The 24,641-nt window shown below is 57.1% G+C and overlaps 2 protein-coding genes across 4 annotated transcripts in view; one reads left to right on the top strand and one right to left on the bottom strand.

Annotated features, from left to right (window-relative positions):
* Positions 1 to 3,838: 3,838 nt before the first annotated feature.
* PIN1 (peptidylprolyl cis/trans isomerase, NIMA-interacting 1) lies at positions 3,839 to 16,334 on the top strand. Its single transcript, XM_058525761.1, has 4 exons — positions 3,839 to 3,944; positions 5,947 to 6,159; positions 14,740 to 14,850; positions 15,757 to 16,334. The coding sequence occupies exons 1-4, from the start codon at positions 3,887 to 3,889 to the stop codon at positions 15,864 to 15,866; spliced, it is 492 nt and encodes a 163-aa protein (XP_058381744.1). The 5' UTR covers positions 3,839 to 3,886; the 3' UTR covers positions 15,867 to 16,334.
* Positions 16,335 to 20,179: 3,845 nt separating this feature from the next.
* The window catches only part of OLFM2 (olfactomedin 2), a 59,227-nt gene continuing 54,765 nt past the window's right edge, over positions 20,180 to 24,641 (bottom strand). For all 3 annotated transcript variants that reach the window (XM_058525759.1, XM_058525758.1, XM_058525760.1), the window contains exons 3-6: positions 23,604 to 23,750; positions 23,141 to 23,360; positions 22,726 to 22,832; positions 20,180 to 21,314 (exon numbers count right to left, since the gene is read on the bottom strand). In XM_058525759.1, coding sequence (XP_058381742.1) covers positions 20,637 to 21,314; positions 22,726 to 22,832; positions 23,141 to 23,360; positions 23,604 to 23,750 — 1,152 coding nt within the window. In that variant the 3' untranslated portion in view covers positions 20,180 to 20,636. The remainder of the gene's footprint in view (positions 21,315 to 22,725; positions 22,833 to 23,140; positions 23,361 to 23,603; positions 23,751 to 24,641) is intronic.

The following is a 24,641-nucleotide window of genomic DNA, read 5'->3' as shown; positions in this document are numbered from 1 at the left end:
CTCTCTTGCTTTTGCACTTGCTCATTGATGAAAGCCAGCTGCCATGTTGTGAGCTGGAGAGACCCCCAGCCAATAGCCAGCAAGGAACTGTGGTCCTCATCCAACATCCTGTTAGCAACTGAATCCTGCCAGCAGCCACATGAGCGAGCTTGGAAGCAGATCCTGCCCCAGTCAAGCCTTCGGATGAGGCCACAGCTGCCCCTGCTGCTAAACTGCCTGGATTCCTGACCCATAGAAACTGTGAGATAATGAATGTTAGTCCACTAAGTTGTGAGGTAATTTGTTATGTAGCAATAGATACCTTAATACAACCAGTGATGCACTGCAACACCATCGATCACCTGGTACGATGCACTGAGAAGGGCACAGGTCTCTGGGGTATCCTTCCCAATAATGCATAACCTCAATCTAATCGTGAGGACACATCCAACAATCCCATCATGACAAAACATCAGAATGAGGGACATTCTACTCTTTAAAAGTATCAAGGTCATGAAAGACAAGGAAAGACCTGGAGGGGCCGGTCCAGTGGCATAGTGGTTAAGTTCACATGCTCCGGTTTGGTGGCCCGGGGTTTGTGGGTTCAGATCCCAGGCGCGAACATGCATACCACTTACCAAGCCATGCAGTGGCAGGCATCCCACATATAAAGTAGAGGAAGATGGGCACAGATGTTAGTCCAGGGCGAAACTTCCTCAGCAAAAGAGGAGGATTGGCAACAGATGTTAGCTCAGGGCTAATCTTCCTCACCAAAAAAGAAAGAAAAAAAGAAAAGGAAAGACCTGGAAATTGTCACATATTGCAGGAGACTAAGGAGACATGACAGTGTGGATCCTGAAATATAAAAAGAATATTAGTGGAAAAACGGGGGGAAAAATTCTTTTAAGTCTAGTTTAGTTAACACATAATATTGTACCAATGTTGATTTCTTAGTTTTGATAATTATTCTAAGGTGTGGTTTCTCAGCTCTGGCACTGTTGGACATTTGGGGCTGGATAATTCTTTTTTTTTTAATATATAATTTTATTTATTTATTTTTTTCCCCAAAGCTCCAGTAGATAGTTGTATGTCATAGCTGCACATCCTTCTAGTTGCTGTATGTGGGATGCGGCCTCAGCATGGCCGCAGAAGCGGTGCGTTGGTGCGCGCCCGGGATCCGAACCCAGGCCGCCAGCAGCGGAGCACACGCACCCAACCGCCAAGCCACAGGGCCAGCCCTGGGCTGGATAATTCTTTGTTGTGGGGACTGCATTGTAGGATGTTTAGCAGCATCCTTGGCCTCTTCCCACTAAATGCGAGTAGCATCTCCCTCCCCCACTTTGTTTTGTTTTTTTGTGTGTGTGTGAGGAAGATCAGCCCCGAGCTAACATCTGTTGCCAATCCTCCTCTTTTTGCCAAGGAAGATTGGCCCTGGGCTAACATCCATGCCCATCCTCCTCTACTTTACGTGGGACACCATCACAGCATGGCCTGACAAGCGGTGCGTCGGTGCGCGCCCAGGATCCGAACCCCAGCCGCCAGCAGCGGAGCGCGAGCACTTAACCGCTAAGCCACCGGGCCGGCCCCTATTATTATGTAAGATGCTAATATAAGGGAAGGCTGGGTGAAGGGTATATGAAAACTCTCTACTACTTTTACAACTCTGCCCTAAGTCTAAAATTATCTTTATAAAGAGATGATGATTGGGCCAGCCCCGTGGCTTAGCGGTTAAGCTCGCGTGCTCCACTGCTGGCGGCTGGGGTTCGGATCCTGGGTGCGCACTGACGCACCACTTGTGTGGCCATGCTGAGGCTGTGTCCCACATACAGCAACTAGAAGGATGTGCAACTATGACATACAACTATCTACTGGGGCTTTGGGGGAAAAATAAATAAATAAAATTATAAAAAAAAGAGAGAGAGATGATGATTATTATGCTAATACATGCTTGTAAAAAAAATCAAAATGTTATATTAGAACTTAAGTTCCTCATTTCTTCACCTGCGTCACCAGTGGTAGTCATTAACATATTTGGATGAATCCAGAAATTTCCTGTAATATAAACCTGTAGTTTTACACAATTGAGGTAATTATACATACTTTAATACTCATACTGTTCATATTGCTCATACAGCAGCTTGCTTTTTAATGCTTTTTATGCTTTGATATCTTTCTATAAATGAGGGCATTCTTTTAAATCAATTTTATTCGTTGATTTTTTTTGGTTATGTTATGCTTTCATATATACTATAATTGCTATGCTGTACTATGACTTACTGTTTTTTCACCCAGCAAATACATTATCTTTGCTATCCACCAGGCACTATTTAAGTGCTTTATATAGATTAATTCATTTAATCTTCCCATCAAAGCTATGTATGAGGGGCCGGCCCCGTGGCTTAGTGGTTAAGTGCGAGAACTCCGCTACTGGCGGCCCGGGTTCGGATCCCGGTCGTGCACCGACACACCGCTTGTCTGGCCATGCTGAGGCCGCGTCCCACATACAGCAACTAGAAGGATGTGCAGCTATGACATACAACTATCTACTGGGGCTTTGGGAAGAAAAAAGGAAAAAAAGGAGGAGGATTGGCAATAGATGTTAGCTCAGGGCCGGTCTTCCCCAGCAAAAAGAGGAGGATTAGCATGGATGTTAGCTCAGGGCTGATCTTCCTCACCAAAAAAAAAAAAAAAAAAAAAAAGCTATGTATGAGATATGTGTTATTTCTTATCCTCATTTTGCAGATGAGAAAGCTGAAGTACAGAGGTTAAGTAATAAGTTCAAGGTCGTAGCAAATGGTAGAGCCAGGCTTTGAACCCAAGCAGTCTGGCTCCTGTGTGCTCCTCACCTTCTACCGCATCCTGCCCCTATAATTTGTTGTGCATATGTTTCCCTGTGTTTCATGTCACTGCGCCTCATTCGATTTAATGGTCACATAAGGGGCCATGCTATAGACGAAGTGTCATTGAACTCTTCCCTGTTGGTGTTTTTGACTCCCATGTCTATCTCCAGCCCCACGTTCCCAGTCACCTCCTCAGTGTCCCATGAACGCCACAGACTCAATTTTAAATTGACTAAAACTGAGCTCATCCTCCTCCCACCCGCGCCTGCTCCCCTGTCCCCATCTGAGTGGCAAGGTCAACACTCACCAGTCATCAAGGGCAAAGGCAGGAGCTAGATTGAGAAAGAATAAGTGACATAAAGTAGGTTCCAAAGGAAATGAAAGGTGTTTGGGTCAGTGGCATAGGGAAAAGGTTAGCCTTGCAAAAAAAAATAAAAGGGCGTAGGTTAGCTTTGGACGTCTGGAGGAAACAGGTGGGAAGAGGGAGGATGGAGGAGACAAATTTAGGCTTCTGGGTTCTTAGCTGCTCATCACCAAGGCAACTGCGCTGCTGTGGCAACAGCAAAGGAGCACCGCCACCGCCCCAAGTACCTCGTCGGCTGCCGTTCCCTCCGCACCAGCCAGACGCTTCCGCATGGGGGGGCTTGCGGGGCTCCGGGAACGGCTGAGGAAGGCGGGAATTGCTGCTGCAGTAGCCAATCGGGTGGGCCCTGCGGAGAAGGGCGCAAAGGAGGGGCCGGGAGTTCTTTGAAGCTCTCCAAAGGGCATTGAGAAGGCGGGCTCGAGTCCCTTCTCCACCACTTAGGGGCCGAGGGGAGGGAGGGGGCGGGACCGGGGTGAGGCCGACCGGGGGCGGGACCCGGGTAAACAGTGGAGAGGGTCCGCCCACTCTGGCTTCTGCCCAATAGGAAGCCAGGGAGCCAGTCCGGACAGTTAGAGTACCCAATGAGCGTCGTGGCCAGGCCCCCGTGCGCGGGGCGCCGAGCCAATCGGCGGCCGCGGCGGGCGGGCGCGGGCGGCGGAGGCGGCGCGGCGGAGGCGGAGCGGGCGCTGCGGCAGGAGGGAAGATGGCGGACGAGGAGAAGCTGCCGCCCGGCTGGGAGAAGCGCATGAGCCGCAGCTCAGGTGCCGCGGGGTCGGGGCTGGGGCGGGGCCGCGCGGGCCCGCGGAAGTAGAGCTCGAGCTCGCCCCTCGGGCGCCGCGCCGCCGCCCTGTTGCCGTGGGGTCTTGGCTCCTCTGCGTCGTCCCCGGGTAACGGCCCAGTCGGCCCCGTGGGGCTGCGAGCTGGAGGAGCGGGGAAGCCGGAGGAAACTGAGGCAAGGGGCGGGGCCGGAGAGGCCCAGCGCGCTGCCGGGGGGTGAGGGGCCGGTGATCCGGCTGCACCGCCCGGGCGGTGGCCGTGGCCCTACCGGGCCGGCTGACACCTTTCGGCCGAATGCACCTGCCGTCCCGGGGGACCGTCTCTGCACTCCGCGGGGCCCGGGGGCCACCCCGGGGGAGGTCACCCCACCCCCATGCTCAGGGCGTGGCCCCAGGGTGTTGCCCAGCCTGGGATCCGCAACCTACTTTTGCTAACACGCCTGCCGTGCGCATCTAATGCTGAGTCTGCGACATGCGGCTGGTGGTGTTCTCTCTGAGGATGGCGCCTGTGCTGGGGGCCCGGGTTAAGGCTCATCCACAGTATTCATGTCAATAATAGGGCACGTTTGTCTCAGCGCCAGGCATTGTGCCAAGCTTTTTAAGTGTGTTCTGTCTCTGCACGGCCGTAACTCGGGGGGGGGGGGAGAGGTCGTTCTTCCTCCCATTTTGTAGATCAGAAGACTGAGGCCAGAAAACTTAAGGAAGTCTCCCAAGGTCGTTCATTTCAGGGGTGGGGGCTGAGTTAGAACCCTGCCCTTGTCACTGCAGACTACTGAGGAGCAGGCCCTGCGTCTCCCTCCAGTGGCTCCATAGCCCGTAGTAACCGCAGTGGCAGTTATAATTCCTGATTATTGACCACCAGGCACTGCGGCGAGCACTTTGCATACATCATCATCGATTCCACGTTAACCCCGTGAAGTTTGATGTCCTTATTCTCTCGCCTCACTTCTACTTTTCAGATGAGAAAACTGAGGTTCAGGGAGATGGAGCCTGTTGCCAAGGTTTTAGAGGCAGGCAGTGGCTCAGCTCTCAGCCTGCTCCGGCCCTGGCCTGCGGCTGTGACCTGCAGCATAAACTTGATGCTCTGCCCAATTCCGGGCCCCCACTCCTGCCACTTGTGCCTGGCTCAACCCTGAGAGTGTTCCTTAGGGGTGACATCAGCCCTTCAGGGTGCTGGGCGCAAGTCTTCCATGTCACCCAGGGAAACTCTGGGCCCCTGGAATGATACCCCATCTCTGCTGGGTCCTACTTCTAGCTTCTTATTTGCAGCCTTCACTGCTTCATGTTCCTCAGTCCTAGGTAACGTCTGGCCCCCAGTCATTCTGGCCTCTGGTTCTGCGGCACAGCATACGGGGTGGGCGACAAGAGCAGAGCTTTTGTGTCTCACACACGTGGGTGCAGTTCCTGCCTCCCCGCATTTGTGCCTGGAGCAGAGTAGACACTCAGGAAACGTAACCAAAGATGCGCAAGGTGAAGCCTCAGTTTTGTCGTCTCTAAAATGAAGAAAATAACAGCTGGCACACTCTTCGTGCCAGGTGCTCTCCTGAGCATGAGTTTTATCCTGAGCATCAGTTCCAAATGTGGACTTATTCAGCCTTCCAGGCAGATACTGTTATCTCCATCTTACAGGTGAGAAAACCTGAGGCCGGGGCAGGTAGGTCATACCTTGAGGAAATGGCAGAGCCAGATTTGAACAGGTGTTTGGCTGCCTGCGTGCTTTGAACTACTCCCTGTCCCCAAGGCTTCCTCTCTTCCTCACCCTGGGTTATTTTCCTTCTTGAAGTTATGGCTGAAGTTACTGTCTTATTTGCTGTCTGGTACCTGTTTGTCCCCACCTAGAATGTTAGCTTCCTAAGGGCCTCTGGCAGGTGGTGGACACAGTGGATTTGCTGAATGAAAGCATCTCATCGGCCAGTCCTGTATGCTGGCCCAGGGTGGTGTCCTGTGAGCACGTCGGCGCTGAATTCCCGCCCGCCCCCCCCTACAGGCCGGGTGTACTACTTCAACCACATCACCAACGCCAGCCAGTGGGAGCGGCCGAGCGGCAACAGCAGCAGCGGCGGCAAAAATGGCCAGGGGGAGCCCACCAGGGTCCGCTGCTCACATCTGCTGGTCAAGCACAGCCAGTCACGGCGGCCCTCGTCCTGGCGGCAGGAGAAGATTACCCGGACCAAGGAAGAGGCCCTGGAGCTGATTAACGGTGAGCGGGGCTGGCGGCGGGGGCTCGGGGTGGGGTCCTCTCCCCGGGAGCCAGAGCCGGCCTTGTGGAAACCACGTCAGACCTTCCACCCCAGCTGGCTCAGCTGTCAGGGGGGCCCTGGGTCCCTGAACTTGACAGGAGCCTGGCCCACACGGCCGCCTCTCCTTTTTCTTTCCATCTGGTGTTGGAGGCTGAGCCAGGGTAGGTGGGGAGGACCTAGCAGATCTGGATTCAGGTGGTTGCTATGCCACTGTAAGCCCCTTGACCTTGGGGGACCCGAGTCACCTCCTTAAGACTCAGTTTTCACCTCTGTAAAGTGGGCGTCATCACATACCTATCTGTGAAGGCCGCTGGGAAAATTCGGTGAATGAGACAGTCACTGCGTGCCGCACAGTGGGCCCTCGGTCAGCGGGGCTGTGGTTGATGGTAACATCATCGAGCAGGGTCCTGGGGCACATATGTGGGTGAGTAGGGAGGGAGGTTGGAAAGTAGCAACGCAGAACCAGCTGGCAGAGTTGGTGAATTAATTCTGCCCCGAGGGAGGAGGCTGTTCCTTGCTCTGTTCTGTGCTTCCTCCACAGTCTAGAGCAGCAGTTGAGAGGCAAACTTTTTCTGAAAAGGCCAGATGGTAAATCTTTTAGGTTTTACGAGCCATAGGGTCTCTGTCGGCTTTGCCTTGTAACTCGCTAGCAGCCGTGGATAATATATAAACAAATAGATGTGGCTGTGTGCCAATAAAACTTTATTTACAAAAACAGGAGGATTTGGCCGTTGGGCCGTATTTCGCAGAACCCTGGTCTAGAGCTGTCCAGTGTGGCCGCCACTACCTACATGTGGCTATTTGTGTTTAAATTAATTAGAATTAAGTAACATTAAAGATTGGTTTCTCAGGCATGCGGGGCACACTTTGAGTGTTCAGTAGCCACGTGTGGCTAGCGGCTGCCGTCTCAGGCAGCACAGGTATGAAACGTTTCCATCCTTGCAGAAAGTTCTGTTGGGCAGTGCTGCTCTGGCTCTCACGTACGGTTTCATTGTCCGCTCAGCCTCTCTCACCAGAGACCCCAGACCCCTCTCAGGCTGCTGCTGCCTACCATAACTCAGCCACACCTAGACAGCCTGAGTCCCAGTATGGCTCTGCCAGGTCCCCGCTGTGTGACCTTGAGTAGGTTACTTAACATCTCTGAGCCTCAAATCTTTTCACTTGTAAAATTAGTGTTATGATAATAAGACTGACCTCATAGGGTAGTTGTGAGGACTCCAACCTAATGCATTAAAGCATGAATAATGGCCCTGGAATGTGGAATGTTCTATAATTGCTAGCGGTCATTATGATTGTTGTGCTTATTAGCACAGGCCTGACAGAGTGCATACTGGGTCCGTGTTGGCTGTTATCTTACTGTCACATCACTCGATCCAATACTCGGCCTGTAGGATGTTACCTGTACACACCCACATGCCCTGCATGGCGTCTTGCACAGAATCTTGAAAGCAGATTAAAGAGCTCACCTCCTGAGCTCTATGAGGACAGGGACTGGATCATCTCTCTCCCACTCTATTCCCACTACCCAGCACAAAGCCTGGCCCACGTTAGCGCCCACGGCATCGGCTCATGAGCCAGCAGGAAACAGCAGAAATGAAGGCCTGGGGCTAGGAGTCAGGGGAAGGCTGTGCAGGGGCCTGAGGAGGGATGAGACCCTTCTAGGTCAACATCCCCGCCGGGTTGAGGAGGGCCCAGAGTGAGGTGAGGAGTTTGGGGCCTTTCCTGGGGGCGGCGGGAAACACTTGGCCACAGGTGACGTGGAGAGGGCCCCTGCGGTGCTGTGTCTTCAGGAAAGAGCCGTGTGGCTGGAGTGGGAGGGCCGGGGAAGCCAAAAGGCCCAGAGCCCAGGCTGGCTCGATCAGCAGTGAGTGACGAGGGGCGTCTGGCTGCCCCAGGGGAAGAGGAGGAAATGGTGGGGGTCGGGGGAGCCAGAGAGAATCACGAGATGACCTCTTGGGTCCTCCCAGCTCGAGTGGTCCATGTTCTGAGGCTTCTGGACCACACGAGAGTGAGCAACAGGTAATGCACATTTGGAAATTGAGTGGCAGGAGGCATCGTCCCCAGTAAGGGGGACTCCAGAAGAGGCGCGGTCTGGGGAGGGACTCACTAAACCTGAGGAGCCCGAGGCAGAGGCGCTGGGGAGGCAACTGGGAGAGGAGCTGGAACAGCCAGGCCAGAGGCAGAACCCCTTGGGACAATCCTGGCAAGAGACGGCAGGAGGCTGAGGCAGGTGGGCACGGTGTGATCTGAGCGTGGCTTGGAGGGAAAGCCGTCGGGTCGTGGGGACTGCCTGGGAGTGGCAGGTGGGGGTGCTTCCCCCATTGTGAGGATGGACATGTGTGTGTCTGGTGGGCCCGGGGGTGCTGAGGTCAGCTGGGGTCTTGGGAATGGGTATCTGGGGGCTGCAGTAAGCAGCTGGGCCCTTGAGCCTAACCTTAGGTCACTGCAGACTCGGGAGCGTTAGCCGGAGTCAGACAGGCGTGCCTGTGCCAGAGGGCCCCGTGCAAGGTGTGGGAGGAATTGCAGCTAGAGGCAGTGTGACTTGAACTTGGGGGCAGGTAGAAGTAGAGGAGCAGATTCTAGAGAGATTTAGGAGGCTGAATCAGGAGGACTGGGTGATGGATTGGATGGGCAGGGCGGGGTGAGGTCAGACCCAGTGTGACCTGCCCTGGAGTCGCACAGAAATGGATCCTGGTGCCGGCGGTGTGGCCTCGAGCAGGGGTCTTCATTCTCAGAGCCTCAGTTGGCTCGTCTGTAGAATGGGGACATGGTGGCCGTGAAGATCCAGGGGCCGACCTGGAGCTGAACACTCAGCAGAGTGATGGGCTCAGTGTCTGGCGCTCGCTGTCTACACAGCAGAGCCTTGACTCCAGTCATTCAGGCGTGTGTGGTAGGGGGCCAAGATTAGAACAAGGCCTCTGCTCGCTGGCAGCCCCTGCTGTGCCCCCACAACCCATGGGGAGAGCTCTGGGCAGGGCCGCAGGGGGCCCGGTGGGCTCAGCCTGCAGACCCTCCAGTGACCTTGAGCCACGACCTCTGTCTTGGCCTCAGTGTCCTGAGACACACGGGGCTGAGGCAGGCCCCCGGGGGATCGTGAGGAGGTCGCAGCGAGATGCGGGCCGTGGTGCCGTGTAGGCGAGGTTTTGCCTTCATTGTCTCTTCTGTGAGAGTGGAAGTGCCCCTGTCACTGTTCTAGGCGATCAGGATTTGGGCAGCACACTCGCAGCCCACAGCCTGGGCCAGAGTCTCATCAGTACCCGTTTAGATCCAGCTCCCCCGTCGCCCCAAGCCGCAGAAATCAGCGCATCCACGTTTTCTGCTGAGGCTCCTTTGCCCAGCGTCAGCTCCTCTGCCGCTGCTGGGCTTCGGCCAGAGGCTGTCAGGGAGCCCAGGACCGGCTGCTTGTCATTGCCACTGTCCTTGTGGAAGTAGCCAGGCCATGGAGGCGCCCTCCCCGCCTGCTGCCCAGCCCTCCGCCCCCACATGCCCAGGGCCTGAGGGCCCAGGGAGGCCCTAGTATGAGCAGCAGTCCCCCCACGCACCCATGCCAAGGGTCTGAGGCTCAGTGAGCACCTTTGGCCTGGTGTCGCCACCCACGGTCGGTGACTCCCTTCCAGCCTGGTGGCATCAGGCCAGGTCTCTTGTCTCCCTGGGCCCCTCCTGCTGTATCTTGGGTCTTCTGGGACAGCACACCTAATCCTGTCACCTTCTTCCCTGTTCAGGCCCTTTCCCTAGTTTGTCTCGACACCTTTTTAGGGTCAGAGAGCACCCTGTTGGTTCACTCGCTTCCCCTTGAGTAATTATGGTGCGTTAGCTCAGGCTGCCCTAACAGAATACCACAGACAGGGTGGCTCAGACAGCATGATTTCTCACAGTTCTGGAGGCTGGAAGTCTGAGAGCAAGGTTCTGACCAATTCGCTTCCTGGTGAAACAACCACCTCTCGCTGAGAGCTCATACGGCCTTTCCTTGGTGTGCGTGCATGTGTGCGCGTACGTGCACATGTGTGTGTGTCTCATACGGCCTTTCGTTGTGTGTGTGTGTGTGGAGAGCGAGAGATGGATCCCTCAGGTGTCTCTTCTTATAAGGACACTAATCGTATTGGGTCAAGGCCCCACCCTTATGACCTCATTTAACCTTAATTAGTTCCGCGAAGGTCCCATCTCCACCTACAGTCACATTGGGGGTTAGGGTTTCACCATAGGGATTTAGGGGGACACGGTTCCATCCATATTATGTAGAGTGACAACTGGTGACTGTCAAGGGCTTGCCCTGCACCAGGCACCACTCCAGCAGTAATTCCCTTACTCCTCACAGCAGCTCTCCAAGGTGGGGGCTGCTAATTAGCCCATTTTACAGACCAGGCGAGTGAGGCTTCAGAGGTGAAGTCACCTGCAGGGTTGCAGAGCTCAGGAAAGGTAGAGCTGGAATCCGAACGCAGCAGTTAGAGTCCAGAGTCCGCCCTCCTCACCCTCAGGGGTATACTGTGAGCTGGCTGGCCTGTGATTGTCAGTGGAGGCAAATGCTGTTCTCTTGTGCATCCAGTTTCAGGGGCTTCTGAAATCCCCGAAGCAGGTGGGAGATCCAGGCTGGGAGCTCCCTGAGAGGCGGCCCCGGGTCTGCCTTGCTCATAACCAGAGCCCCAGCCGGAGCCCCGGGGAATGGGCACTGTCTTGGTGAGTGGTGTCCATGCCACCAGGCGATGCTGGGCATTGCCGGGAAAAGGTCGGGCAGCATCTGGGATGCACTTCCTTTCTCTCCTCTTTTTTTTTTTTTTTTTTTTTTTTTTGGTGAGGAAGATTTCCCCTGAGCTAACATCTGTTGCCAATCTTCCTCTTTTTGCTTGAGGAAGATTTTCCCTGAGCTAACGTCTGTACCAGTCTTCCTCTATTTTGTATGTGGGACACGGCCTCAGCATGGCTGACAAGTAGCGTAGGTCTGTGCCCGAGATCCAAACCTGCAGAGCATGCTGAACTCAACCACTACACCTTGGGGCCGGCCGCTCTCCTACTCTTGAGTTCACAAAAAAAAGGCGTGAGATTCTAGAATTTCTGCCTCAAGAGCCTGGTGGTAGATCCCTCTCCTTCCTTGTGGCCTGTTTCTGTCTCATTTATTCATGAATTCCTTCAGCCTTCGTGAACACCTGTTCTGTGCACAGCGCAGGGTGCTGGAAACACAGCAGTAAGCAAGGCCGACCTGCCCCTGTCCTCCCAGTATGAGGGGGCGACAGACGCACAAACAAGGCAGGGGTAAATGCAGGGCCCAGGAGACACCCCATGCAACGAGGTCTTAGGGAAGACTTCGGGCTGAGACCAGAGACACAGCAGGTGAGCTTCAGGCGGGAAGAGACACCTAAGCAAAGGCCTGGAGGTAGTGGGGTCAGGGGGAGCCAAGGAACAGGGCATAAGACTGAGCTAGGGGTTGCACGGGGGTCTGAATGTTCCCTTGCATCTTGGCAGGTGACCAGACTCTAGGAAGGGGAACTCAGGCAGGACGTGTGATTTTTTTCATTTTTTATTTTTTTGGTGGGGAAGACTGGCCCTGAGCTAACATCTGTTGCCACTCTTCCTCTTTTTGCTTGAGGAAGGTTGTCCCTGAGCTAATATCTGTGCCCATCTTTCTCTGTTTTTTATGTGGGATGCTACCACAGCATGGCTTGATGAGCAGTGCGCAGGTCTGCGCATGGGATCTGAACCTGCGAACCCTGGGCTGCCTAAGCAGAGCACGCCGAACTTAACCACTATGCCATGGGGCTGGCCCCTCCCCCCTTTTTTTTTGTTAGGAAGATCAGCCCTGAGCTAACATCCGATGCCAATCCTCCTCTTTTTGCTGAGAAAGACTGGCCCTGGGCTAACATCTGTGCCCATCTTCCTCCACTTTATATGGGACGCCGCCACAGCGTGGCTTGACAAGTGGTATGTCGGTGTGTGCCCGGGATCCGAACCTGCGAACCCTCAGGCCGCTGAAGTGGAGCGTACGCACTTAACCGCTGCGCCACCGGGCCGGCCCTGCCCCCCCCCCTTTTTTTTAAATCATTTCAGGCTCCCGTCCAAGCAGAGTGTTTTCCAAGAGAGCTTGCCGGTCAGAGGAAGATTTGGGTGCTGTGAACTGGGGGGCAAAAGCTGGGCTTTTATTCGATCTTTAGGCTAGTATCTCTTGGTACACACACCTTGCCTGGGCCATCTGGTCTCAGGGATCCCGGCTGCTGGAGGATGCCGGGCTTGTCCTGGGCTCTGGGCAGGGCCTGACTTCACAAATGCTGGGGTGGGGACAGCTGTACTTCATGGAGGCGGGCGGGGACACCGGGGGGGGCACTGTGCACTCAGGATTCCCTCGCCAGTGTATCGAGGTCCAGACAGAAGAGAGAAGAGGAGGAATCTCAGGGCGGCGCAGGTGAGGGCAAGGAGATAACCAGAAATCCAGGGTACCGTAGTGACGTCCGGTTCAGGTCGGAATCACCGATGGATGCGTCTGGCGCAGGGGGACCGCTGTTCCCATCACCCCAGGGCATTACTGGCAGAAGCCACCGCAGCGTGCAGTCCACAGAGGGTGGGGCTTGTGTGTCGCATGGGCGAGCCTGTGTGACTGGGCAGCGCATCACGGTGATGGCCAGACCAGACTGAGACGTGCAGGCAAAGGAGACCAGGGATGGACAGATCAGAGAGAGGTAGGGGCAGCCTCATCCCTGGGGCGTACAGCCCACACGGCAGGGAGAATGGTGACAGCAAGTGACACTTGTCAAGGTCTCACTGTGCCAGGCACTGTGCCGCATGTCACTGTGGCCTGCTGGCAAATGACAAACAATTGAGGCTCAGAGGCAAAGGGATAGTCAGGACAGGACAAGAGTGACAGGGACATGGGGCAGGCAGGGATGAGGGGACAGCCATGGGGGCGGCCGAGCAGATCAGATACGAGGACGCTACGCTTGCTGGCGTGACATGCGGCAGGTCGGGCTGATCGGCTGCTGTCATGGTCCAGCCATTTCGACTCTGGTCCCAGGCAGGTGGGTTACCGTGACGTTGAGGTCACACAGGAGGCCGAGGCCCGAACAAGAAGTTTGCAGCAGCCCAACGTCAGGCAGATGGCCCCGGCGGGGCGTCTGGGCCTCTGAGCACCAGGTAGATTAATCAGCAGTGTCCCTGTGGTGCCCAGGCAGGGACCAGGCAGGCGTGTCACAGCCTCGTTTAGGTGAGACAGGAGCAGCGGGTGGACGTGTCACAGTGGTGTTCAGAAACCCAATGGCAGGTGTGACAGGTTGACCCTCACATCTGACGTGGGCTGGTGCCGCATTGCTGAGCCAAGTGGGTGCATGGTCTCAGGTGTCCCCAGGGCCCTCAGGGAGAACGCCCCCGGGGGAGTGGCCATCAGGAAAGCCATGTGGGCCCAGTGCGAGGTGAGGGGCTGTTCCTGCTGTCGGGGGCCAGATGTCCTCAGAGCCTGCTCGGTGGCTGAGCCTATGGCACAGGGAGGAGACTGACAGGGATGCCCGTTCCTGTGCCAGGGCAGCTGGGCCGGCAGGAGGGGGGCATTTAGGGGAGGAAAGGGTGGGGCCAGGACTCGAGAGCGACTGGTGACTCCTCCCCACCCGCACATGGCCCTCCCGCTCTCTGCTCCCTGAGTGTGAGTGACACAGCTGCTCCGAGCTGCCACCTCGAGCCGCTCTGCAGGGAGCACTTCTCAGTCATCCTTCCCGCCCATCAGCCCTGGCCTCCCTCTCCCTCCAGGGAGAGTCGTCACCCCATGGGGACAGTCTGGGCCGCACAGAGCACGGTGAGCTGCCAGTACCCCCTCTGGGGGCAGCTGCGAGAATGTGTAGCTGCCTCTGGGGCCGTGGTCTACGGGAATGACGTCCACAAGCCCCACCTAGGCTGCCTCGGGGTGTCTTCACGACGCCCCAGTGAGCAGCTGGGCCTTCCACCTGCTTTCGACAGATGGGACAACTGAGGCCCACGGGCTGAGGACTCAGCTGGCTCCCGTGGCAGAGCCAGGCTCATGCCCTGGCCTCCTGCCTTTCTCCTAGAAGCCTCTAGAAAACTTTCCCACCACTGCCCTAGGGGCTCTTGGGGGGCCCTGGGTCCCAGCGTCCTTCTTCACCCTCTGCCCTGTCTCCTGCTCTCCTGCTCTCCTCCCCGACAGGGCCTGGAGGTAGATTTTCTCTCTCAGTGTGTGAGGGGTGGGAGGAGGCCGTGCTCTGTTCATGTTATGTTCGCGTGTGTGCACGTGTGTGTGTGTGTGTGTGAAAGAGAGAGAGCAGGAGTGTAGGAACGGGGTGTGAGACCGGCATGGCTGTCGAGGTCACCACAGGGTCACGGTGTGCTGGAGGAAGGCACCACTTCATGGACACGTGTGACTCCGGCTGTGACTGCACACATGTGCGGGGAGAAGGCGTTCCAGGATGTGCGTTAGTGTGTGTGCATGCGTGCACACTCCGTAGGGGAGGGGGTCGCACACTCCTTTCCGCGTGAAGTGCCGCCCTGCGTCTGGAGCCCTGTGCCCCCTGACGCGAGGTCTCCCTGTGTGTCCCCATGTCGTGTGTCCGCAGGCTACATCCAGAAGATCAAGTCAGGAGAGGAGGACTTTGAATCTCTGGCCTCACAGTTCAGCGACTGCAGCTCGGCCAAGGCCAGGGGAGACCTGGGTGCCTTCAGCAGAGGTGCGCAAGGAACGGGCACCACCAAGCCCTGGGGGACCCTGGGGCGCACCGGTGGGCCCAGCCCGGGAGTGGTTGGGAGGGGCGGCCCCTGCTGCACGGGCCTTCAGGGTCCACCAGGTGGCAGCACAGTCCCTCCCTCAGGCCCCAAGGGCTGCCCTGCTGTGGCTGAGGTGGGGGCTGCGGAGCCCTCTCTGCGCTGTCATTCCCTCCTGGGGTGGGGGGTTGGTCTGTGTGTCTCTCTGCACAGTTGTCCCCCTCATGGGCCCACCAGAGAGGGCACTTCCTGCCATTTGCCTCTCCTGCTGGGAATATAAGGCATAGGCCCCTGAGAGCCCCAGGGCATGTCCCCCAGAACATGTCACCCATCAGGGGTGAGGGGAGAGGGGTCAGATCAGCCGCCCTGAGTTTAGGCCTGTCTGGCGGGGGCAGTGGAAAGAGAGGAGAAGAGGGGACCAGGCCGCCGCTGCCTCCTCCTCCTCCTCCCTCCATCCCTGGGGTCTGCAGAGCATCAGGGAGGGGTCCAGGATGGGGCGGGGGGTGTGGAGGAGCCAACAAGGGGCGTCAGCCGCCCGCCCACCTGCCCCAGAAGGCAGGGGTACAAATGATGTGACGGGCTGGGAATCAGGCCTGAGAAGATGAGTGCATCACCAAAATGCGTCTGTAAACGCGCGGCAGCAGCTCTGCCTGCCATCCCTCATGCTGTCCTCAGGCTTCCCGGGCCTCTTTAATGGCCCTGCCGCCCCCGCTGGGCCACAGCTCAGCTCGTGACAGGGCCATAAACGGCGTGACGGATGAGTGGAAGGAGTGTGAGGCTGGCGCAGGCGGGAGTCCCATCTGCCTGGCCTGCCTGGTCCTGGCCGGCAGCCCAGGCCTTGACCCCGCACCCCGCCCCTCCCGCGTCCCCAGGTCAGATGCAGAAGCCATTTGAAGACGCCTCCTTTGCGCTGCGGACGGGGGAGATGAGCGGCCCCGTGTTCACGGATTCTGGCATCCACATCATCCTGCGCACCGAGTGAGGGTGGGGCGGCCGGACCTCGCCCGCGGGGTGGGGCGGGCGGGACAGGGCGGCTGGGCCTGCAGACTCCACTCCCCGCTCCCTGCTAGTGTCCGCAGTATTTATTGTTCCCAGAGTGGCTGGGGGGCTCTTCCCCGGGGGGAGCTCCCTGTGCGCCCCTGGTTGGGGCTGTCCCTGCCAGACTCTCCTCCCCTTTAGGAATTGACTTCAGAAGGGCAGCCGGGCTGGGGAGGCCCCCAGACCCAGGGACTGGGGGTGACCTGTCCCAAAGAGAAGGCTTGGTTATCTGAGCTGTCCCCTGTGTCCCCTTGGGTCCAGGACGGGAGCCGGAGGGCCTTAAGTTGTTTCTGGTTATGCCATGTTCCTCTGTTGCAAAAAGCAGATGCTGTGCGTGTGGCCTGGGGGGCCGTGGGGCTCTCTCGGCAACAGTGCAGCACCCCCTATACCCTGATTAAACCTGGAACCACTGCTCTGCTGTCCTGTGTCTCATTTCTCCGCCGCTGAGGCCAGAGGGGCACTGGGGGGGGAGCCATCATCTCCCGCCATCCTTAGTGTCCAAGCGTCCACCCTGCCTTTCCTCCCTAAGAAGAAATTCCCAGCAGGAGTTCTTCCCAGCAGCCAGACACCCAGGGAGGCGGGGCACCATTCAGTGCCAGCGGTCTTCAAACTTGGGTGTTGAAGAATGTTCTAGAATGCACAGGCCCTGCCCCACCCCACAGCTCTAGCTTCAGCAGGTCAGGGTGGAGCTGGGGGATCCTGGGAGAGCCAGACTGAAGCCCCTCTGCCCTGGGTGCTCTCCACACACCCCCAACCCACCCCCTCCACACGCTGACTGCTCTCCGATTAGAGGGAATTACGCCCAGCACCCTGACGGCACCCAGAGGCCTGCTTCCCTGTCACCACAGCCCTGCTGGTAGGTTGTGCCTGGGTCCTGCCGCCAGACCCAGCACCCTCCGCGGATGCCATCACCATGGCGACAGGGAGCCAGCCTGGAGGGGAGGGGGCTACTGCCAGGCACCTGAGAGCAGGGATCCTGCACAGGCCCCTGGGGGAGGGAGGCCCTGTGCTCAAACAGGGGGGAGGGGGCTGCCTGTGGCCGTGAGGGAAGATGCTGGGCTCTTCCTCTTCGGGTAGGGGCGCCTGCCGGGGTGGGTGCTGTGGGTGTGGCCCACCTGCTCTCATCGCCTCCCACGGCTGCTCCTGTGCGGGGCCTGGGCTGGGGCCTCAGAGGTCAATGTAGGGGCTTGTGGGTCTGTTAGGTGCTTCGGCCTCTCGGGCCCCCTTGCTTAAGGGGGGCCAGCACAGATCAAGGGGGTGGCAGGCTGGCAGGCTTTGGGGACCTGAGCAAAATAAAGCCCTTCTTGGCTGGGCCCCAAGGGAGTCCCCCCACAAAGGCCTGAGTCTAGTAAAGGCCCCAGTCTCGTAAACAGTCATCTGGGCCAGCTCCCATCTGGCCGATTTCTGGAGCAATCGCTCTTGCTGCCCGCCGGAGCGGGAGTCTGCCATTAGGAAGGTTTAATGAGTTTCCTCTCAGCTCTGGCGGGCTGGGGAGAGCGGCTGGTTGGCTGCACCTCCAGACAGAATCTTCTTGCATTGCCTGTGGGGGCCGCGAGGCAGGCAGCAGCCCCGCTGTTGGCGCCCACAGTTCTGTGGCGGTGGGGAAGCGATTGCACCCCTCCTAGCCCCATGGAGCCTGGGGAAGGATCAGAAATGAGTGCTGGGGGGACAGGAGGGTTTGCGGAGTCTACTCCAAGGCAAACGCCCACCGGGGAACGGGCCTGTGCCCCGATCTCAGACCAAAGGCCCGGGTGAGGATCTCCCCGGAGCTCCTAGGCATCTGAGATGCTGCCAGGGAGGGGTGCGCATTTCCCTTTGCGGGGCTGGCAGGGAAATGGGCTTCGTGGCACCCCGTCTCTTTGGGCATCCGCGTGTGTGTGTGTCTGCCCGAGCAGGCGTGTGGCTGTGACTCTAGTTGTCCTTAGGTGTGTGTCTCGCCTGTGCGACACTGGGAGTGCCTCATCTGGGCGTGACCTCCGTGGACCTCCCCCTTAGTCTAGCTGTGCAGCGGCCAAAACCCAAATACAAAAGAACGTTGCTGTTAGATAAACATGCCCCGGAGCCCACGCAGCGTCGGTAAAGCAGCTGTGGCTTCGCTCACCTGCTCCCCACCCACCCCACCTCCTGCCCAGAAGTGGGACCGGCAATCCCAGGCCTTCAGGACGGTGACAGCGCGGTTTTCCCTCCCCTTCCTTTGGTCTGGCACCTTCCAGCGCGAACGGCCCCAGGGAGCTGCTTTCCACCCTTCTGCCACGGGCACCAGCTCAGGCATCTGTGGCCATGGGGCAGGGCTAGTGTGGGTCGTCTCAACTCGGGGTGACACAGGTACGGCCATGCGATGGGCTACAGAGCTTCCCCAATGTAGCCAGATACACATCCATGAGAGGGGAAGTCCGAGTTAGCAGTGGGCAGCCTAAGACACACACACACACACACACACGTGCACGCGCGCACAGATGACATGATCCTGGCCTGGCCAGGGGGGAGGGTGTTACTCCTCCTGTCCATCCTTGGTTGGAACAAAAGCCGCAAACGCAAAAGCGTAAGGAGCGCTGGGCGTGCGTGTGTGTGTGTGTGTGTGTCGAGAGAGAGAGGGAGAGAAGCGGCAGTTATGGTGCAGTGTGTGTGTGTGTGTGTGTGTGTGTGTGTGTGTGTGTGTGAGTGGAGAGAGGGAGAGAAGCGGCGGTTATGGTGCCAAGCGCCTGTGGCATCTGTTGAAGGACTGGTGTGCAGATGTGACAGCCACACCCACACCCAGCCCTGTTCTCTGTGTGAGAATGTGGGTCTCCAGGTCTGTGTGTCTCAAATTTGGACAAAGGTTCAGCAGCCCGCAGTATGTCCCCGTCCTTACTTTGGGGGGAGTCAGTATCAGAGACCGATGAACGACCCCCTCCCCACCACCCTGCTCACCTTGGAGATTTGTCTCCAAATAAATACACATTGGAGGGGGGTGCAGACGTCCTAGGTGTCCCAGCCCTGTGCCTTTTTTTAGGCAGGTACCTCTCAACGTGCTTATCCAGGAATTGATGTTTTCCGGTGTCAAACTTGTTAATTTAAATGGACATTAATTGCTTTTCTCGAAGATTTCTTGAAAAATTGGTTTTAAATGAGTGCATCAGGCAGTCACATTTATTATTCATTGGTTTCGTTTGCAGTATGGCCCCAGTGTCCCGGGTTCCCAGAGATGCCAGCACAGGGCGGAGATTATTTAATCAGGGAGGCCATTAATTAGAGATGGGGAGATTGAGGGGGAGGGGGACCTCCTCGAGGAGCAGGTTTCGCTTCGTCCGTGGCCTCAGCTGGGTGGGGTCTGGGCCGGTGGGCTGTTTGCACAATGTTCCTGCTTGGGATTCAGCAGGGGTCTATGGGTTGGGGTGAACGTGGGGCTGGTCGTCAGCGCTACGTTTGTTCCCAACCACTGTTGTCCCCACCCCACTCTGGCCACCAGAGATCTGGCTAAAATGAAGCCCTCATCTCGTTCTTCCCCTTCTGTGACCGCCAGACCCCACTCCCTTAGTCATATCACTAAGACCCCTGAGGATTTGGCCTCTGTTTACTTGCTCAGTGTCTTCCTGACTCCCTCTCATGGCCCTTTCTGCCTCCCATCCTTCCTGGCCTGGCCCGTCCTTCCCCTCCAGGAGCTCTGGTCCCCATGGTCCCCATGTCGGGGCCCATCCCTGCTCGAGCCCCTTCCAGCTCAGTGGGCTCCAGACGCGGGCTGTGAGTGTGTTCAACCAAAGGCACTCAGCCCACCTTCAGGCTGTTTCTAGCTTTCTGTTATTAACTCAGAACAGCTGCGACTCATTTAAAATCATTTTGAAATTACAAAGCAAAAAGAAGAAACACGAAAAATTGTACTGTGTCCTACCCTCTCCTACCTCAATTCTTGAAAGCAGCCAAATTGTTAAAAACCTATTTAAAAAGTTGCCAGACGGCTCAGCGACACACCAGAGTGATCAATGAGTAAAAAAACCAGTGACAGAGAATACTCATTTGAGGCCAATTTTCATCGTTGTGATAGAATTCTCGGTTGTTTGGATCAAATTGCTTTTAAACGAATTGTTTTCAATCGAAATGACTTCAGACTGGGTCTCCTCACCTGTCTTCCCAAAGGGCCCACCCTGCCGTGCCCCCCACATGCCCCCCAGGCTGGGCTTGTGCCCCCGTACACAAAGCTTGCAGCGTGAGACAAGGGAGCCCAGCTCAGGCTATGATTTCTCTCTGCCCCTTCCGGACACACACAGCCACCAAAGCATCAAATGTCCAAGGTCCCGTTTATTCCGGCAACCCGGAAAGAAAGGGTGTAAATAAAAAAAAGAAACAGATCCATGCACTCAACTCCTTGGAAGGGAAGCAGGGAGGGTGCAGAGAGAGGAAAGGAGACTGGATGGGAAGCAACAAGGGAGGGGAGGGAGGGCGGAGATGGACAGACAGACAGAGAGGCAGAGACAGGGAAAGGGACTGGAGAGTCAGATCAATAAAAAGAGACAGAGGGACAGCCATAAAAAGAACGAGAAAGAAGTCGCGTTATCAAAATCAGAGATCAATAAAGGAGAAGAGACAACATTGAGAAAATACACCGATAGAAATAGGCAGAGAAGGAAAGCTGGGCAGGAAGGAGGGGAGAGAGAGAGGGCAGGACACAGACAAAGAGAACCTTGAAGGGACACAGGCGGAGTAGAAGGGGCCCCCGGTGGCCCTGGCGTGGCAGCCCCTAGGGGTCCCCAGCGGTGCTGATGACGTGGAAGAGGGTGACATTGTAGAGCACCTGGTGGCCGTTGTTCCAGGTGTACAGGGCCCGCTCCCGGGGGTTGTAATCCAGCATGGAGATGTGGGAGTACTGATTGTGGAAGGGCACGTCCGTGTACTCGTAACTGGACGTGTTGGTGAAGTAGGCGAAGTAGACCTTGGCCCCGGCCAGGTGGGAGTTGGTGACATAAAGCACGCCACAGATCATGAAGGCCTCGCCCGCGCTGCGCTTGGGGTAACCAGTGTCCCAGGACCGCACGACCTCGAGGGTGAGCGGGTCCAGCCGGCTGACCACGATGTTGCCCGCGTTCTGGTTGGTGGTGTAGACGGCCCAGAGCCCGCTCTCGTCCACCATGAAGTCCATGTCGGAGAAGCCGCCCCAGGAGTAGGGGAAGGTGTTGTTGTAGCCGGCCCCCGGGAGGCTCCTCTGCACCAGCACGGAGCGCGAGCGGAAGTGGTACTTGACCACCACGTTGCTCTGGTACTTGTTGTAGAAGAGGGAGCCATTGTAGACCACGTGGCCTGTGCCCGCCCACGGCTGGGGCAGCAGGTGCTGGATAAAGTTCTGGCCTTTGATGAAGTCTCCCAGGGTGCGGAACTCCAGCACCCGCCGGCCCTTGTAATAGCCATCCATGTACCAGACCTACGGGAGAGCCGCCGGTCACTGGGGGACCCCTGCCAGTGACCCTAAGGTTCCAGCAACCACTCAGGAATCAACCGTGGTCATTAGGGATCAACAGTCACTAAGCGGTCATTACCCAGTCATGGAACGTCCAGTGGCCGTTCATGGCCAGTTATAGTCCCAGTGACTGGGATTGTATGGTCAGGGAATGCCATTGGTCTTAAGACAGACCCTAAGTGGATGGTGCTTGATGCCTAAGGATCAGGGGAAATTGCAGTCTCTGGCGACTCACTGGGCCTAGGAATTCACTGGTCACTGGACAGCCCTTGAGTGATAAGAAGTCACTTGAATCCATTGCCCGTGGGTTACCCCTGTAACCACAAGGTGACCAGGCCTGTCATCAGCATCTTCTCCATCATCATCACTCACTGTGGCCGTGTTAATTAGCATTTGTGAGTGCCCTTACTAGTGCTGGTTACTGGGCTAAGCATCTTTAACGCCAACATTATCACAACCATTTTGAAGATGAGGAAATTGAGCCTCAGAGACATTAAGGAACCTGTCCAAGGTTCCCTAGCTAAGAATTGGTGGAGACAGGATGTAAATCCGAGTCTGATTCCCAAACCCAAGCTTTTTTTTTTTTTTTTGTGAGGAAGATCAGCCCTGAGCTAACATCCATGCTAATCCTCCTCTTTTTGCTGAGGAAGACTGACCCTGAGCGAACATCCGTGCCCATCTTCTTCTACTTTATATGGGGCACCGCCACAGCATGGCCTGACAAGCGGTGCGTCGGTGCGCGCCCAGGATCCGAACCCAGGCAGCCAGCAGCAGAGCACACGCACTTAACTGCTATGCCACGGGGCCGGCCCCCCAAACCCAAGCTCTTAACCACTTGGTTGAACCAGCATAATCCCTGGGAGGCCAATGATCACAGTGGGGCGGTGGCTAGTTATGAACCTCTAATCTGTGATACTCAGTGGCCACCCAGTAACCAATGCCAGTCACTAGGATAGTCACTGGGTAGTTAGTGGAGGATTCCTGTGGGTCAGAGGTGATGGGCAATCCTGACCATGGAGGCCACTGGAAGTCCCAAGGTCATTGAGCGGTGCTGGTAGGTCCTAGTCCTTGGGAAGGCACTGGTCACTGATAATTCCTTAGAGGTCAATGGTGATTGGGAGCTGGTCAGCAGCACTAGTCCCATTAGCGTCTATACAGTCATGAGAAGTCAACAGACTTGGGATTCACAGGGCTGGAAGGCCCTTGGTCACTTGCCAGTCACTAGACAGTCAAGGGAAGATCCAAGGGCCCTGGAGATCCTAGGACACTTCGTGCTACAAGAGAATCATTGGTGTGGCATCCCTGGGCACCTGCGGGCAGCCACAGGCTATGTCTCCCCAAGGCTCTGATCCCTGGGCTGGGCACAGTCACTCACCCGGCTGTCCGCACTGGGGGCCATCGTGTCGGTCATCCAGGAGCCGAAGCGGGACCCCATGGCCCGGATAGTGATGGGGTTACTGACCCCAGTCAGCTTCCCACAGCCTGGGAGGCAGGAACAGGGGGGATGAGGGTGGGGGACGGGAAGAGCCCGAGGGAGGCAGGGCAAGGGTGAAGTGGTGCGATCAAATGGGGAAGAGCTGGGACCAGGGGTGAGGGAGGGTCCAGAAATCTGGTCCCGAGATAGAGTCAGGCCATTTCCAGCTTCTGGGTCTATTTTTGGCCTTGGGTAGGGAGATCAAGGGTCACAGTTTAGAAGTTAGAGGTCAAAACTGTGCCCAGCTTCTGGGCACAAAGGGAGTATAAGGGTTGGGCTTAGAGGTCAGGGGTCAAGGTGAAGGGTCAAGGCATACCCAGCTTCTGGGCGCAGGCGTGGAGCCGGGCCTCCAGTGCCATCACGCGCTGCTGCAGGTCCTCGTACCCGTAGGCGCCCATCTCCTCTTGGATGGCGGCGAGGCTGCCGGAGAGATTCCTCACCTCTTCCCGCAGGCGCACGATGGTCCGCGTGTCCGCCTTGTACTGCTCCAGGACCGAGCTCAGGGGCAGCAGCTCCGTCATCCTGTCCCTCAGCTCCTGCCCACCAAGAAGGACCACTCGCTGATCCCGACCCCTGACCTTTGACCCAGACCTGACCCCAACCCTTGACCCATGACCTCACCTCTTTGATGTACATCTGGCCCTTGACATTTGGCCTACACTGGACCCTGGGTCCCGGCCAACCCTTGGTCCTTCCCAGACGTGACCCCACTCTCGGAACCAATGGCCACCAATCCCAATTCTTCCCTTGACCCCTGACCTGAACCCAGAAGGACCCACCTGGAAGCTCTTGGCGGAGAGGGACCCATCAGCCGCCCGGAGCCGCGCGTCCAGGCTCCGCATGAGGGTCTCCATGCTGCGCACGTACTGGAGGTCACGGTACGTCCGCAACTCAAGCACCTCCATGGCCTGGGAGGCGTTCTGGACCTAGGAACTGGGAGGGTTAGGGACAGCCAGACTCCACCCCCGCCCTGAGATGCCACAGACAAGGCCTGGCAGGGCCGGAGGTCAAACACCCGACCAGCCTGCTCCCCTGATCTCACCAGCAACCTCCCAATGGCATGCCCCGCCCGTCCATTGGCTCCAGCCTGGTCTGGCCACCGTCACCTCTCCCCTCTCCCCTCTTGACCTGCTCTCCCTGCCCCCATCCTTGCCCCCAGCACTCAGTTCTCCACACAGCAGGCAGAGGGAGCTTTTCAAAAGGAAGATGGGATCACCCCCTTCCTGTGCAGACCCTGAGGGCTGGTCCTGCCCCCACACCTGCCTCCTCTCCACGTTCATCCCCTCCAACCACCAGCCCCCTGTGTCTCTCAGACTCCAAGCTGCTCCCCTCCTCAGGGCCTTTGCACTTGCTGATCCCTCTCCCTGGAGCGCTGTTCCTCTTGTCTTCCCACGGCTGGCTCCTTCTCATCCTTCAGGGCTCAACTCCAGCCTCACTTCCTCAGAGTGGCCTTCCCTGACCGCCCTGCCTCAGGTACCCATTCTCCCTTTACGTGGTTATTTTCTTCCCAGCTGACTACTACGTGGAATGTTCTTATTCATCTGCCTCCTTCAGGCAGATCCTCAGAGGCAGACCTGGTGTCTAGCTTGTCCACAGCTGAATCCCCAGTGCCCAGCACTGGCCCAGACTAGAGGCTCAATAAATGCTTTTTGGCTACATGAATGAACTGAGTTTCCTTGCCCTGGCCTCTCCTAACCCAGACAGAGGGCCCCTTAGCTCCCACCTCCACCTGGTTAAGGTGAGCGCCACCTCGCCAAGGTGAATTCCACCTGGCTAGGGTAAACCCAGAGACAACACTGGATGCTTGTCGAAACACA

Source organism: Diceros bicornis, chromosome 30, assembly GCF_020826845.1.
Source record: "Diceros bicornis minor isolate mBicDic1 chromosome 30, mDicBic1.mat.cur, whole genome shotgun sequence".
NCBI classification, from domain to species: Eukaryota; Metazoa; Chordata; class Mammalia; order Perissodactyla; family Rhinocerotidae; genus Diceros; species Diceros bicornis.
This window is presented reverse-complemented; position numbering and strand designations above follow the sequence as displayed.

Bases quoted from the DNA above. Each gene is read 5' to 3' on its own strand.
- PIN1 (XM_058525761.1), top strand. From the start codon at position 3,887: ATGGCGGACGAGGAGAAGCTGCCGCCCGGCTGGGAGAAGCGCATGAGC. The intron at 3,945-5,946 runs GTGCCGCGGGGT...CCCCCCCTACAG, and splicing joins GCGCATGAGCCGCAGCTCAG to GCCGGGTGTACTACTTCAAC. The intron at 6,160-14,739 runs GTGAGCGGGGCT...GTGTGTCCGCAG, and splicing joins GGCCCTGGAGCTGATTAACG to GCTACATCCAGAAGATCAAG.